Raw genomic sequence first — 16,722 nt, 5'->3', positions numbered from 1 at the left:
GTGTCTTATGGGTACAGTTGTCTACCTCTGATCAGAGTAAAACTATTCGAATAGCCGTGCTCGCGGTTATGGGCGGTCAACCAGATTCACCGTGATTAGTCTCACCCTAGCTTAGTCTAATGGAATTGATTAGTTCAGGTGGTTGGTTGGGCCTGTTGCAATGCGGTGTAGCGTTGGACAATGGATGGTTAATATTGATTAATTATTACAATTGTTTTACTATTTTCAACTACTGTTTATAAATGCTAGCTTTATGCAAATGATCCCCTTTAGCCTTCCTTTGGTTATATATTGCATCATACCCTCCGTTCTGGTATGACTTGCTGAGTACAGTGGGTAGTACTCAGTCTTGCTCTATCTCCCAACCCTCAGAGTTCGAGTATGCGTCAGTGGTGGTTTCTCCGAGGAGTAGGCTTCGTCCGTGCCGTTGAGGATGCCTGTGGAGTGGTGTTCCCGCTGCAATCCAAGTCAAGGCTTAGCTCCAGTTATCTTTAATTTTCCGCTTTATTTATGTAAGAATTTTATTATGTTTGTAAGACGTGGATCTGTATGTTAACTTTGTCGTTTGTGTACCTTGGCCGGTCCTGGACAGGGGTTATAATGCACATTCTGCTTGGAATTCTATTCGAGAATTTCTGGGCGTGACAAGTTGGTATCAGAGCCGACCTTGGCCGTAGGACAAGCCAAATGGAAACCCTAAGAGCCCCCTGAATCCTTTTCATTTGCATATGTTCTTTGCAAATTGGATTTGTTTCGGGAAAAAATTGGGTTTGTTCCTTGGGTTCGTGGGAAAAATCTTGATCGCTCCTTCAATTGAAATTTGTTCAAATGAGGTCAGTCTAGGGTTTTAGTAAAATTATTTGAGAATTATTTGACAGTCAGTCGGGATTTAATAGGAGGTATGCATTAGGTCTTCACTAAGGAACATGGGTTGCAAGTTATTTATGCTCTTATTATCATTGTTATTATTATTATGTATCTAATTCCTCATTATCTTATTGCAATGTATATCAGTCTTATTTATTCGCTCTCATGCAAAAATGATCTATGCACAAAATTCTGCTCTTATTCGCTTACTTTATTTCAGTCCTTTACTGTTTATTTTATAATTGGATTTGAGCATACATTGATTCTCCATCCTTTGTCTTCTATAGATGGCCGACTGTCCCCTAACGCACCAAGGTCAGATTATGGGAGGCTTCGTTGCAGAGTTGTCCCGCATGGCGTTTGTGATCGGTTTTCCAAGGGAGCTGCAGTACACCAGCATCCACCCTCTTAGTGGCGAGTTCCCACATTAGGTCCGCTTGGAGATTCACGGCAAACACTCCTACCTGCACAACATGGAGGTGACAGCTTGTGGGGGCACATTTGAGCATGCTTGTGAGGAGGCCTCCCTCAGGATGATGGCCCATCTGAGGGAGCGGCATGACGGCACCCTGAACACCACCACCTACCGCTTCCACCCTCGCCGCGGTTCCAGCTCCAACACCAGCACCTTCAAGTCAGCTTGGGGAGAGAACGACGTCACCTTCGGCCACATGAGTGAGGTGATGGAGGGCTACGACAAGCTGCACGCCATGCTCCACAAGGCAACCAAGAGGCTCAACGACCAGAAGCTTGTGAGGAGTTGCAGGATGAGAACGGTCGCCTCAAGAAGGAGGTAGCCAGGCTGCACGGACGCTCACCGCCAGGAGGAGCCCGCATCCGCACCATGCCAAGGAAGTCGACCATAGCTCCAGTGCGCATTCAGCTTGCGCCCAGGAATCCGCCACCACCTCCACCTCCAGCACCTCCCGCAGCTCCGGCGCCAGCTCCAGCTCCTGCTCCCGTGCCAGCTCCAGCATCCGCCCTCTCCTTCGTGCCAGCTTCAGCCTACAGGGGTCCAGCAGGTGGCAGTGGAGGATGGCTGCCAGCTTGTCCCAGTGGTGGTCGTGTGATCATCAGCAGTTCCAGCTCTGAGGCAGGCAGCGGCGACACCTACCAGCCATATATGCTGATTTTCTTTCTACAGAAGTATATACTGGACTCTGTATGTACTGCTTTTTTCTATGGAGTGCTAATATGCTGAATTTTTCTATGGTCGGGTATATACTGAACTTTGTTACACAAAAGTATATACTGCATTTTCCATAGATATGCTAGATTTTTTCAATAGAGCGGCACATACTGTCTTTTCTAACAACGAAAGAGTAGTAACATACTTAAAAAAAAAGAATAGTATGTATCCCCCCAAAAAAAATAGAAAAGAACAGTATATACTCCTTCGACAAAAAAAATCAGTATACACTACAGATTTAGAAAAATGGTATATACTATAAATATAGAACAAGTGGTCTCTCCTAATACTCTAGAAATAACGGTATATATATACTACTAGTTTCTGCCTCTCTGCTTTCCATCTTGTATTATATGTATTGATGCGTCAAATATTTTCTTATTGATGTTGATATAATATTTTAATATTTTCGTGTAGAACGGTCACCATTAATTTGGAGTGAGGAAATTCAAACAAAGTACTGTGTTGAACGCCTTGAAACAGAGAAAATAGGAAGGTTTGCTTGTTCTGATCAACTGGTAATACCGAGGGAGATCGAGGTGTGACACCGTCGCCGTCCGCCAGGGAATGTCACGGGAGAGAGGCGAGATGTCGCCCACCTGCGCAAGGGATGGGAACGCTGCCGATGAGATTTAGTCGTCGGCATCGGCGCCGCCGCCTGGACACTAGGGTTTTTATTTTCTACTATTTCCTTTTGATATCGGGAATGATGGATTTGTGCGATCCGTTCGGTATGGACGAGTCCATTTATTCAGGATAATTAACAATTACGGAAATTATTTCTTTCCACAAAAACCGGAACGGGTTCGTGATGCTGCGCCCGTTAGCAGGTATGGGGATACTCGATCATGCAGGTTGGGATCAACGGTGGATGAGAGTAGGAGTACGTACACCTGGGAGTATAGAAGCATTTTGAAACATATATATACATAATATATATAAACTATTGTTGACGGTCGTTAGCGATCAGTTTCGACTGTCAATATTACTGAGATAGAGGAGAACTAGTTATGCTTGTATTGCATATCCATGTTAGAACAATAATATTCCACTAGTATTTGGTTCACTAACCTTTTACAGAGAATAATCATAAAGTGAAAGAGAATCGACATTGAATCAGACAATAAATCAATCGGACGATGTCGAGAATCAGACTTGTATGAATTGGCCAAGAACTCAGAATTGACACGATGAATTGGGCCAAAATTCACAAGTTTGCAATGAGCAACAGAATAGGAGGCCACCTGCTGAGTTTGGGCCAGGTGGGCCCAGCCCATGGTTTGGCCGAACCTTCCATAGTGCCGATGGATGCAGGGTTTTGATGGACGGCTGGGATTGATCCCCAATGTCGGTTGGAGGGTATTACCGACCATTCCAACCGTCATAATCGTCATTACCTGCCTATAAAAGGAGCTCACTCTCTTCACTTCAACATACACCTCAAGCAAGAGCTCTCTCGTATTCTCTCAAGTTAGTTTAGTGTTCTTAAGCTAGTGGAATAGGAATAGAGTAGAAATCGGAGTCCGGAAGCCTTCGGAAGAGTTCGGGTATGGCTCTAGTAGCTCTTCTCTTCTCTTTGTAAGTTTTGTACTTTTATTAGAATACTCTTCTTTATACATTTATGGTATTTGTCAGGGTTGTGGATACCACATACCTAATAGTAGTTGACTAAATCTCGGCAGGAACCACCACATAACATGTCTTATATGGAAACTGACCTTGGATATGGCGGGAGTTCCGGATAAGAAAAGACAACTAGAGTTCTACATGGAAACGTCAGGGACTACTCGGATTGTATCCATATTGGTTTTCTTAGTTCTACTTGGACATGGGGACACCTATGGGTATAAATATAAGGCCCTCTAGGAGGAGAGGACACAGAACAATAGATCAAGACACAAGATCAATATATAAGCCAACATGCGCCAAGACAAGACGCCGGATATTGACTTCGAAAATAAGCATGGCTAGTCCCCTACGGTATCTACAGATACTGTCAGGAGAGACATAGCGCTGTCTTTGATCTCGCCGGATGCGGATTCGAGGAGGAAGGCTACCCTGTTGTCGACTACGAGTCAGCACTTCAGATCGCCAAGTCGACAACAGTTAGATAGGCTACCCCAAATATTGTACTGGTGTGATTATGGTGCATAAGAGCAACGACCGGCTTCAGCCAACCGGAGTAGGGTTATTACCTGACAATTCAGGGGCCCGAACCTGTATAAAAATCCTCGCCCCCATCTCTTTTACCTCAATCTCGCATATATCCTAGTACCAACGATCCCCATACTATGCAAATACCGTAGTCGTGACATCAAACGTCGACAGTATTGAAATACTTCCCGAGTATATGAATGCGAACTTTACATTATGTTCGTGTTATATTGAATATACTGCTAGCTTATCTGGGAGATGCGTTGGTACGGGTATAATGTTTGTTTATGCAATTACTCTATGTCATGAAGATGATATTAGAGTAGTATCTGGTAGTTTAGGCGTAGTGTCTAGATTATGGGATATCATTATTTAGGGTTATATGCTGCGGATGAGAGGTGGGCCGATGATAGTGATAGCTCAGTACGGGTATTCCTCCGCGTGTGTATATAGTCCTAAGTTAATTTCTTGGGGAGGGTACTACTCCGCATTTAGCCCCGGTTGTATGGTCATGACGGGTTGTCGTAAGGAACTCGGCAGTCAGGGGTGGCTTCTCGAAGTACCAGGAGGGCATCGGATAGGGGGTATTAGCTACTATGTCAGATAACTAGGATGTATATATACTATGTATATTTGAAGTATAGGAATAGATTCTCTTTCTGTTTTCTTCCCACTTAGCTTAAATGTTTTAGTATGAGAATGAGTAGCTCCCTACTTGTGTGTCACTCTACCCTTTGGATTTTCTTAACCCCTGCATAGAATATGATTATTACAAGTAACATATAAATTATTAGTCAGGTTCTCTCTACTATGATTTTTCCATAGGATTAAATAAATACGATACCCTTGGAATACTCTCGGATGAAATGCTACAATGATATATCTGTGTGCTTGCGGATGAACTCTGTAACCATAATATACCAAGAGTATTTTTGCGCCATTGCTAGGAATTATATTTCTAGTAATGTCGTTAAGAAATACCAACAACAATGCAGCAACGTGGCCATGGAAATAAAGAAAATGAATCGATATTTAGTCCCGGTTGGTGTTACCAACCGGGACTAAAGATCGATCTTTACTCCCGGTTTTTTCATCTCGGACTAAAGATAGCGATATTTAGTCCCGGATTAGTAATCCCAGTTGGAAAACCGGGACTACATGGGTTACAAACCGGGACTAAAGACGGTTTCTTCACCAGTGTAGTGGCCAGATTTATATCCATTATCTGAAAAAAACGCACGTGCATTTTTCTCAACCGCAAAAACCCATGTAGTTTCCAGTTTCCTCGTACTCTCTCCCGGCAATAATTGGTGACTGCTTCCACTTTTAGCTATTTCCTGTTCACGGTTCCCACATCTTTTGCTAGCATGCCCCTACCCATTCATATTGAAGCTCATAGAATAGCCCATTGCCAGAGATGAGGACCAGATGAGGAACCAACAATTACCATTTAAAACTCCATAAAATACAAAAAGGGAAGGGATAGTACGTACTTTGCTGAAGAGATGGCAGCTCCTTTGTTGTTATCAACAATCATTTTGGCTCTAGTGGTGGTAGCATCCTCTACTCATGGTACCATGGCCAATGGGGTATTCCAGGTGCGCCGCAAATTCCATATCGTGGACGGTGTGTACAAGGGGAGCGACATAGGTGCATTACAAACCCATGATGAGAACCGCCATCATCGCCGTAACCTTATGGCTGCAGAGCTCCCACTTGGTGGCTTCAACATCCCATACGGCACTGGGTATGCTTCAATCATCTCTGCATTTGGTCATGTCTGTGTTTGCTTGGTTGGTTGGTTTGGTTATTAGGGTTAAAAAATAGATCTTGGCATAGGCTATACTACACGGATATAGGGATCGGGACACCCGCTGTGAAGTACTATGTGCAGTTGGACACCGGTAGTAAGGCATTTTGGGTTAACGGCATCTCCTGCAAGCAATGCCCTCACGAGAGCGACATATTGGTAGGTTTCCTTGTAGTGTTTCTTTAGTTTCAGTCCCTTAATTTGCTTGCAAAATTCTTTTGCAATTTAGGGTTTTTATTCATTATAGAAGTTGAAATTCTGGATTGTAGTATGTTTTTGTTTTTGTCGTGGGTACCTGTATTTGCTTGTGTGCAGAGAAAGCTGACATTTTATGACCCTAGGAGCTCAGTAAGTTCAAAAGAGGTGAAATGTGACGATACAATATGCACTTCGCGACCACCATGCAACATGACCTTACGTTGTCCGTACATCACGGGGTACGCTGATGGTGGCTTAACAATGGGCATCCTTTTCACTGATCTTCTGCACTATCATCAACTGTACGGGAATGGGCAGACTCAGCCAACCAGCACCAGTGTCACATTTGGGTGAGTTATTAAAGAAAGAGCACTGCTACACGTACTATGTTTTTCTTACTAAATTTTTACTAACAATCATCTCAACCGTTTGATTTTGCTAAATGGAAGTTATAAAAAATCTAGATACACTCATAGCATGACATATCAATGTATTACAACCATTTTCGTATGTGAAATTTATTGATTTACAACTGAAGTGATCTATTGTAAAATGCCATTGATAAGCAATAGTTCAACAATATGTTTTCCATACGTGCAATACTCTTTCTTTTTTACCATCACATCATGGTTAACCTCAAATTCTGTCTCTAGTTTTTACAAAATGACCAAAATATCATTGAGAACACACTTATACCCTTGACAGACTTCTTTTATTTTTTACAGTGACCAAAACACCTTTGATAACTCTGTTAAACCCTCGACAGACTTTCGCGAGTGCCTGTTGCAGTTTATGGTGAAATGAACTTTCCATTAGAGGACAACAAAGGCCCCTTAATGGTTAGTTCACAGCAATGGAGAAAAGATAGAAAAATAACATGTATGATGGCATAACATATAACTCATATTTATAAGATCGAAACACAATAACCAAATCTACCAGAGAGTGGTGAATGGTACGAACACCAAAAACCAAAATGGAATAAAAATAATCCTCTAACCTTACAGAGTCCACGATGAAGTCTGGTGTGCACCGGTCTGACCGCTCTGATGCTGTCGGTCTGACCGGTGTAGAGTCGCCGGTCCAATAGCCTTGCTTCTCCCTTTGCCTGACACTGCCGGTCCAACCATCTAGAAGTCACCTGTGTGACCACTGTGCCATCGCCGGTCAGACCTCAAGGATGCTACGAGTCTAACTACCAAAACAAAGTAAAACACAAATCAAAGAACTTTTTAGAAGTAAATCAACTTTATTGCTTCTAATTTTGCTCACAATGTGTAACAATAACACTCATTTCTCAACTTTTGACTATACTCAAAATTTAGGCTAAACCCTTTTTTTTTTTCAAAACTGTTATCTCACAGAATGGTACCAAGAGGCTCAACCCCTCTTTTATTTATACCTTGAAGTGGCTGCACAAAGCCACGAATTCAACTTGGATAACTAGTTCTAATCTCATAGAAAACCTACCCGAACAAGTATACAACTTATCGCTTTACAAATCAAACTCCAATCTTTTCAAATTTGGATTCCTTCCAAATTTGAGTCATATTTATTGATGGCATTTCATAGAGTCGAGTGGCTGCATGTTGATGGCATTTTATAGAGTCGAGCACTTGCATGATGATGGCATTTACAATGTTCCTTTTCATACCAAAGGCATTCCATTGCACAAGTACACAGTAGGCAATCACTGCCGGTCTAACGGTTGCTATAGGCTAGCAGTGATTAACTATATATAATGCCGGTTCATGCTGGCTTGGATATTTTTTTCCCTACCAACCCATGTGTATGGGCTATGATAGACCTAGCATCTCTGTCGGTTCAGCAACTGGTAGTGATAGGTGAGGCCACCACTGCTGGATGACCTCATCTAGTTCAAAAACTGATAGTGATGCATTAGTTATGAACCGATGGTGATCGGAGTTTCCGTACTGGTATTGTTTTATTAAATCTGAAGCATTATTTTACTGCATCACATGGCAATAATTAAACCATACATATATTTTTTGTTCACTATTGTCTATAAGGTGGGTATGCTGTATTGATTGTCTTTTATTGTAGATATTCTTTTTGAGAAGCCATACTATATAAGTTTGCCCACTTAGGACCTGCTTGAAATTGATTATTGACTGTATTTTTTTCATGGATTATCTGCTTTGATTATAGGGATAGACAAAATATTTTCAGAAATATATTCAACAGATAGCTTAGAACAAGTGGTCCAATAAGTATACATGCAATAGAAGAATGTTCAATTTTAGAGGCGTTGAGCAAATCCATGGCTATAATCCAGCGAAGTAGCAGAAGAGACATGGCATAAGTTAATGCTCCTGTGGGGGGCTACCATTGGATGTTGCATCACACAACACACTAGTTCTTTTTCATATGAATGGTCCTGTGGGGGGCTACCATTGGATGTTGCATCACACAACACACTAGTTCTTTTTCATATGAATGGTATTTTATTGCACTAGCACACATGAGCTAATCACTACCACCCATCACTACTGGTTGCCATGCATAGTGCCAACAATTATTGACTATTAATGCCATTTCATGCCAGCCGGGTTGGGCATTTACCAAATCTATGTGAATTCACTATGATAGCCTGAGCATCGCTGTCGGTTCGGCCACCGGTAGTGATAGCCGAGATCACTAGTGTCGGCTGGCCACTGCTGGTTTAGAAATTAGCGTAGATGCTGGTTATGGGTTTTGTGTAAGTATTTTTATTTGCTTTTCATGTAAATCTCTGATGAACTCATCACATGACAATAACCGGTTATGGCGGTTATAGGTATATTTTGATATTTTCTATGCCTTGTTCTCCATAAGGTGGGCAGGCTGTATTAATTGTGTTTTATTATAGCTGTGCTATCTAAGAAGGTGTACTATATATGTTGGCCACTAAGGCCATGTTTGAAACAAATTATTACTAGTTTATTTTTGTGGATTACCTACTTGAGAAACAATCTTAACAAATGGCTTGGAAAGTAATCTAACCTATGCAGTAGAAGAATATTTTTTAGCAAACATATTTTTAGGGACGTGGAGAAAATCCGTGACAATAATTCGATGAAATGGCTCCCCTGTGCTTCTAGGTGTGGTTTACAACAATCTGGAAGTTTAAACAATTCAGCAGTAGTGATTGATGGAATTATTGGTTTTGGCAATTCTAATCAGACTGTGCTATCACAATTGGCTGCAGCAGGGAAGACAAAGAAAATATTTTCTCATTGCCTTGATTCCACAAATGGAGGTGGAATTTTTGCTATAGGAGAAGTGGTGGAGCCAAAAGTAAAAACTACACCTATAGTAAAGAATAAGTGAGTTAACCATGCACTTTATTATGTTTCTTTTATGGTCACAATTTAATTTGGCTCTACTTTAAATACATATATTTTTACCCTGGTTATAGCATCTTCCGGTATACTTGTTTAAGAAGCATTTATCAACCCCCCTAAAATAAGATGCATTTATCCACTTAAACATGAACTGTGTCAAGTGGTACATCTCTGGTACAAACGTTGTGAAAAAAATGTATGTGTTATTGTTCTTGAGTGTTCTTATTAGGCACAATGTTTCAAAGTTTTGAATGCACATAGCTATGTGAAAATTTATGTTGGCTGTCTTCAACATGGACTGAAGGGTGCTCTTAGGCTGGAATCGCTAGAACCTTAAACTATAATTTTTAAAAAAGCTATTTATATACTTTAGTACATGATCTTGGCTCTCCACCAGTCCCTGTTGGATGTTAGGTTTATGACAAGTAGGGATATATGCATATAATATCAATTTGTATTGTAGTGCACGTATGCCTTTTTACATGTTGTAACCTTTTGAGAATACATGTCTTTCAGCGTGTAACCCAGACTCGTGGTTCCAACACAAAGACCATAACCAAACCTTGTTTGGTTCTATTCTCGTTTCCACCAAACTAATGCTATTGTATCCATTTTGAATCTGTATAATAATCACTGGACCCAAAGCATGGATTTACAAATTTGAGGGAATATGCATAGTTTTTTATAGAAATACTTATCATGTTTATCTGCATCTTCTGAAAATTAAAAGCAACAAGGCATCTGGAACTTTTGAGCCCACTCACACACCACGCACACTAACTCACATCAATTCACGATTCTATCACATAGTGAGGTATATCACCTTGTGAACCTCAAGTCGATCGATGTTGCTAGCACAACACTTCAGCTTCCTGCCAATATTTTTGGAACGACCAAAACAAAGGGTACATTCATTGATAGCGGTTCAACCTTGGTGTACCTTCCAGAGATTATATATTCAGAACTAATACTTGCGGTATGGCAAAAGTACTGCTATTCTTTTCTAGTGGTAGAATTGTTTGCAATTACGTTTACATATAACTCTCAACCAATTGCAGGTATTTGCCAAGCATCCGGATATAAACATGGGTGCTATGTATAATTTTCAATGTTTTCATTTTCTTGGAAGGTATACTCTATAACACAAAATCTAGCTATAGTGCAGAGACATTACATTCACCAATGGACTAAATACCAGAAGATTCATAGGATTCATATTGAGTTCTAATTCAATCTTTTCAATGCCTCTGAATTCCGCTTTATCCATCAAGTAACTCCAATTTGTTGGTACTCCGCTAACATTACCCTTGTTTTAATACCCAAGTACCCTATACATTTGTTGATTGTGAGGAAAACCAGTAATTCTCTAACAATTCCCATTGGGTCATAACCTAATAAAGAACGCTGCCTACTCAAACCGAAGCTTTGTTATGGACAATTTTAAGTCTTGAATAATACTCTAAATGGGTGAAGTTGCCCAAATTACCAAAACCTTAGAGTAAAAATAAAAATAAAAGAAACTTTTGCTTTTCTATATGAGTTTCAGACAAAATATAAGGTACGATGGAGAAGCAGTAGTGGAAATTGTTTTCATTATACTATTTACTCGGTAAAAGACACATAAACTGCTATTTCATCTGCTACAGCAGCAAAACCTATGTCAAAAGTGCAGTAAGGGTTTATTTAGAGGATTTCCTATTTCTTTTCGGATTACTTAGACTGTTCCATAGTTCTGAGGGATGGGGTATATTATATGCAACTTAGTCTTCAGATGGTAGAATATAATTATTCCATTTTACTTTGTGATTATTCTAACTATGTTGTTGTTTTCTTGTGCAGTGTTGATGATAAATTTCCAAAGATAACTTTCCATTTCGAGAATGATCTTACCCTGGACGTGTATCCATATGATTACATTCTTGAATATGAGGTAACATGACATTTTACCCCCATGCTCTACCAAAGTTGGTATAAAAATTTATTCACAAATTGGTATTGCCTTGTCTTGTTACTTCTGACAACTTAACACTTCAAACTTGTCACGGCCAGAAAATACCTTTTCCGAATGCTAGTGTATTAATCCCCGTCGTAGGAAAATCCGGGGACACCACAATAGACTTGATACAAAAGACACATCTTTATTAATTATCACGATGATATTTATATTATTACATAGGCACATTAGGCCTATCAACAAAAGAAAAACAACAGCGGACTAGAGGACCTATGACTCCATCTTCACAAGCGCTCAACAGTGCTATAAGCTAGGACTCCACTTAAGACTTCTTCAAAGCTTCTCCAATTAGAGGATGAAAGATTAAGAATGAGTACAACCACCATACTTAGCAAGCCACACCAAGAAATGCACACATAATGCAAATGGGTACAAGCAATAATGATACATGTTGACTTTTGCTTAAAACCCATTTTTAAATAGTTTAGTTTTAAAACACATTTCAAAGCATGATCCTAATCTAGTCAATTTTTTTAGTCAAGCTGCACACTTGCACGTACTTGCGTTAACCCAGGTCATCAAATTGCAGTTCCAATCATTCCAGTTTAACTAAATAAAATCTCTAACTTGGGAACATTGCTAGGCTTGCCCATAACCGAGGGCTTGGCTATTCGAATAGATTATATTCTGATCATCCATGTCCTTTTGTTTCTGACCATATTAAGCTATGAGTTAAGCCTTGCCCACTAGACATGTGGTTGTAAGGAATATGCATTGTAACATAGGCCCGGGGACCGATCCTTATATATGATGGCCAAGGTGCGACTAACAGAACCAAGCACATTGAGCCCAACCTAAAACAAGTTTGAGAATTATGAAAAGAAGTCCAACATGTCCAGGCTAACAAGCCTCTAATCCACCATTAATCAAGATTATATGGTTATTCCCAATGTCCAGATCATTAGAAAATAACTATATGTTTATGTTAGGGCATTGTTAAGCATAATCCTAAAATCTCTAGTAAACACCGCACATAGAGTTCTCACTAGATAGTTTTGGTTTTCTAGGGTTGTCAAAGGTAATTACTCAATATTCAATAAATAAGGCCATAACAAAGAATATAGGAAAGGCTAAGTAAAACAGTTATAACGCGATAAATTTAGTAAAGCGAATGCAAAAATTTAAATTAAAATACTTTCCGTAAATTGGGATTCAATAAGGAGAGCGTGACTTCCCTTGCTCAACAGAACAAACTTCCGAGACTTCAGCAACGAACATGAACTGCACGACTAGAAACTCCAAAATGACAACAACTATAGGTGACCCAAAACAAAGCCACAACTCTAAGAGAGAAATGATAACAAGACATAAAAACAACATACATGGGTAATTTAAGTTATAACAAAAGTTCAACTGGTCAATTTGGAGCTCATTTGGCCAAAAGAAGACAATCCAAAATTTAACTGTAGTTTAAATGAAGATTTCTGAATTGTTTAATTATTATTGTTCCCATAAATTATGTGTAACACAACATCGCTCGAGGAGAGAAAGGATCGAGCGACTAACAGCCAGGACCAACGGGTCAGACGGCTAGTTCACCGTGGATCAGGTTCACCGAGACGATGCACGGGAATAGAGCACCTACATGTAAGCCTCAGAGAAAAGACTGAAGAGTGGATCCCACATGATGCCAAACAAGCAGTCACGTGCGTCTAAACGCAGCTACACTTTACGTCAAAAAAATGCAGCTACACGCGGATGGAGACGACAACCGGTGACTGCGGCACATGACTGGTAGTCACCTAAGGCAAGGAAAATAGGAGGGAAAGAGCGGAAACCGGATTCTCACCACAAACATGGCGACAGCCAAAATAGCGAGGAGGGAATTGTTGGTGAGGAAGACAATGGCGAGCTTGAGCAGTGATGACGGCAACTGGTCAACGACGAGGGGACAACGGAGGGATTGGTGCTGCAGACTTGAGGGAGGCGGTGGTGAGTGGTGACGACGGGAAGCACTTGGATGAGGAGGGGACAGCGGCCAGAGGAAGATAGTGGTGACGTCATTCGGGTCGATGGCGGGGGTGCGTTCCGATGGTTTTCACTTGATGAGAAGGCACGGTTGAGGAAGAGGACGATGAGGGAATCGAAGACCGACATCGAAGGTAGACAAGTTAACGCAGTGGGGTGGTGCTCTGGCAAGGCTGGAGGGACTGCCGAAGGAGGAAGAAGACGGCGTTCTTCTCTGATCACTAGCAAGGATGAACTTCCAGCGATCTCCAGGCAAAATGGTGGGGTTGCTGAGCTATAGGAGGTTAATGCGTGGCCAGGGGTGGCGGCGCCGAGGTCTTCCATACGTGGCTTGGGTGGGTCTACGGGAAAGGGTGGCAGGAGCTCGCCGGCGCAGTCGAGATGGCAGGAGAGCAAGAGAGCTTGAGGTGGCTGTGAAAATGGATCGAAGGGAGGAAGACAGCGCCATTTTATAGGCTGGGAGAGGAAGGAGGGGAACGGTCGTCAGAGGAGCCACAGGCCATTAACGGCGACTATGAATTGGGAGGTTTCAAATCTGCGATATAAAGCCAAATTAATAGGGGGGAAAATATGACAGAATTGGAGAGATGCAAGTAGGGAAATGATTTTTGCAATCAATTTGGAGGAGAGACGTCTGGGGAGGCGGATCAACCTCGGTGGCAGTGCTAGTGCTAGCTAGGGAGAGGGGAACTGAATTGGCGAGTTGGAGGTGGAAGACGATGACGCAACGACTTCCTGGGCTGGCTGAGCCGTGCCCACCTAGGCCGAGCAAGGTAGACCCGGGAGAAGGAGGGGACTTTGCTCATGAGCCAACGGAGGAGGACAGGAAGCGGACTTTGGCTATAATCGGCCCAAAGAGAGGACATACTTGTTTTTAGGTTTTTTATTTTCATAAACTCTGAAATTTGTTTTGTTGCATATTTTAGGATGCTCTGAAAAAATCAAGGAAAAACTGAGGTGACATTTTAGAGCATGGAGAATTTAAGAAACATACTCTAAGCCACATTCAAACTTTTCTTGAACATGTTCTTGAACTTTTCTCAAACTATTTTAGCTTTTAATTATTTCTATTATTCATTTTAGAATGTGATCTTTAATTTGGGATGAATTTATCAAGACATCACAAAAATGAAACATGAAACAATTATATGAAGCTAAAATAGTTCAAAGTCCAACCATGGATTTTATCCCATACATATTGCGGGCCACATCATGCGCTACATAGATATATGTGCTAGTCATATAATGGGTACCCATTAACAAACATTCGCTAAATTGAATATATATGTACTTCGTGTCATACTTTTTTTCTTCATTGTACTGACAGAGTAACTTAGGCTCATCGTCATTGGCATTATAATGTAGAGAATTGTTTAATTAGTTACAAGAGAGATAAGAAATAATCTATATACATTAAATAGACGATGATATCTCCAAAAGTAACTGTATGGTTTTGAGTTTCACCTTCAGCTGTCAAATTTTAGTTCTTGTTTCGTACGTGAAGAGTCCCATTCTGAGATTCTCAATCAACTGACAGTTAGTTGTTTCAGTCATGCATGCTACTCTGTTTGGTATACATGCTTTTGTTTAATATTTTATAGTGCAAGTCTATAGATATATGTTCATCACACTTAGACTTGTTTGGAGCAGGGTAACCAGTATTGGTTTGGATTCCAAGATGCTGGAATACATGGATACAAGGATATGATCATTTTCGGAGGTTTGCATATATTGCTCTCCAAAAGAAAATTCCTTTTTCATATTTTTTTTATGCTAGAGCCATTGCCCTGTTTTTTTTCAGACATGGTCATCTCAAATAAGGTGGTCGTCTATGACATGGAAAAGCAAGCCATTGGCTGGACAGAGCACAACTGTAAGTTTCAACTTGTTCAAATTTTATCGATAAAGTGTTATATTCTGTTCTAACACCAGCGGTTGAGGAGGCATGTGGCGGTAGCGAGGGCCTCAGCCCAATAGGAAGGATGCATGGAGGCTTGTAGATGGAGGCACCGAATAAAGTCATTGGCTAGGAGTAAGGAGTATGAATTGGATGCTGAACTAGCTATGCCCCTGCATCTTGGCTGTTCTAGCCATGGCAAGGATAGTGTTACGGCTACAATTTAGGAGGTGAACGAGGTTGCGAAGGTTGTATAATTGTCAAACTAGTGGCCAAGGCCCTAGCACTCTAGGAATCCGAGGCGCCAGGCCAGAGTGAGAAGGGAAAGGAAAGAGAAAACACTTTGTTTATCCCTTTGATTATCCTCCACAGTCCATCCCTTTTTGGGGTGGAGTTACATCCAAATAAGCCTTTTTGGGAGTGTATTTATATCCTTGGGTGCCCCTTGTCCAAGTAGAACTAGGAATAGGAAGACAAGTTTGGATACAATCCGACTAGTCCTTCTAGTGTCCAAGTAGGACTTTGCTTCTCTTTCCTTATTCGGAATACCTTCCGTATATGAGGCTTGATTCCGTACAAGACTTGGTATATGGTGGGCCCCGTCGAGCCTAACACTAAAATATCAGGTATGCCTTATCCTCCTCTGGTTGTTTATTTGGACTTGGCCACTCATGCCAACCTTCTTGGTTTGCAACGTTGATGGACATGCTCTAGCGCATGTGCTGCACATGCACCCCGAGACGAGCCTTGGCCTCCGTGAATAGGAAGCAATGAACCTAACCAGAATCCACCAAGGATTGTGGTGTGGCAATCGAATCTCGAGGAGCGTGCTTTTCCCATCCGAAGATAGACCAAAATGGGGGGAGGGTCACCACTTGCTTCTTTACTCTGCTTTGGACTGAGTTTAGGCTTATGTAGGTGCCTGGGATTTGAAGGACGAGAGTGTACATATGGTGAAAATAGACGAACTATAGCTAAAAATACGGATTTAGTTCGGAGGGAGGTGGGAGGGGGGTTCACGACAGTGGTCGCTGCCACCGTGCTGCTGATTCCCCGGTCACAGCTTGGCTGTCCACCGCAATTGCACTGGCAGCCGACAATGTTAGTTTGGTCAACGATCATGACGCTGATGAAGTCGCTGACATGCCCTTAGTCACGACGTGTGCAGTTGGTGGTTGTCTCCCCCAGATTGTCTAGCTTTTGATGACAGATGTCAATACTCATAACTTAGGGGATCACCAAGACCAATGATGAAGATTTGTTGCTGTTAGTCCGAAGTGA

At 41.4% G+C, this 16,722-nt stretch overlaps 1 protein-coding gene across 1 annotated transcript; it reads left to right on the top strand.

Moving 5' to 3' along the window:
- Window positions 1-5,715: 5,715 nt before the first annotated feature.
- LOC127772309 (aspartic proteinase 36-like) lies at window positions 5,716-15,470 on the top strand. The gene is made up of 9 exons (XM_052298338.1): window positions 5,716-5,957; window positions 6,050-6,179; window positions 6,336-6,568; window positions 9,320-9,544; window positions 10,373-10,538; window positions 10,621-10,691; window positions 11,402-11,492; window positions 15,195-15,264; window positions 15,346-15,470. The coding sequence occupies exons 1-9, from the start codon at window positions 5,716-5,718 to the stop codon at window positions 15,468-15,470; spliced, it is 1,353 nt and encodes a 450-aa protein (XP_052154298.1).
- Window positions 15,471-16,722: the final 1,252 nt, after the last annotated feature.

Source organism: Oryza glaberrima, chromosome 4, assembly GCF_000147395.1.
Source record: "Oryza glaberrima chromosome 4, OglaRS2, whole genome shotgun sequence".
NCBI classification, from domain to species: Eukaryota; Viridiplantae; Streptophyta; class Magnoliopsida; order Poales; family Poaceae; genus Oryza; species Oryza glaberrima.
The sequence above is the reverse complement of the archived record's forward strand: the minus strand, read 5'-3'. Positions and strand labels throughout refer to the sequence as shown.

What these genes read in the sequence shown, in the direction of transcription:
- LOC127772309 (XM_052298338.1), top strand. Translation starts at nt 5,716, where the DNA reads ATGGCAGCTCCTTTGTTGTTATCAACAATCATTTTGGCTCTAGTGGTG. An exon ending in TGTTTTCATTTTCTTGGAAG is followed by an intron (nt 10,692 to 11,401) that starts GTATACTCTATA and finishes TTTCTTGTGCAG; the next exon opens with TGTTGATGATAAATTTCCAA. An exon ending in ATTACATTCTTGAATATGAG is followed by an intron (nt 11,493 to 15,194) that starts GTAACATGACAT and finishes TGTTTGGAGCAG; the next exon opens with GGTAACCAGTATTGGTTTGG.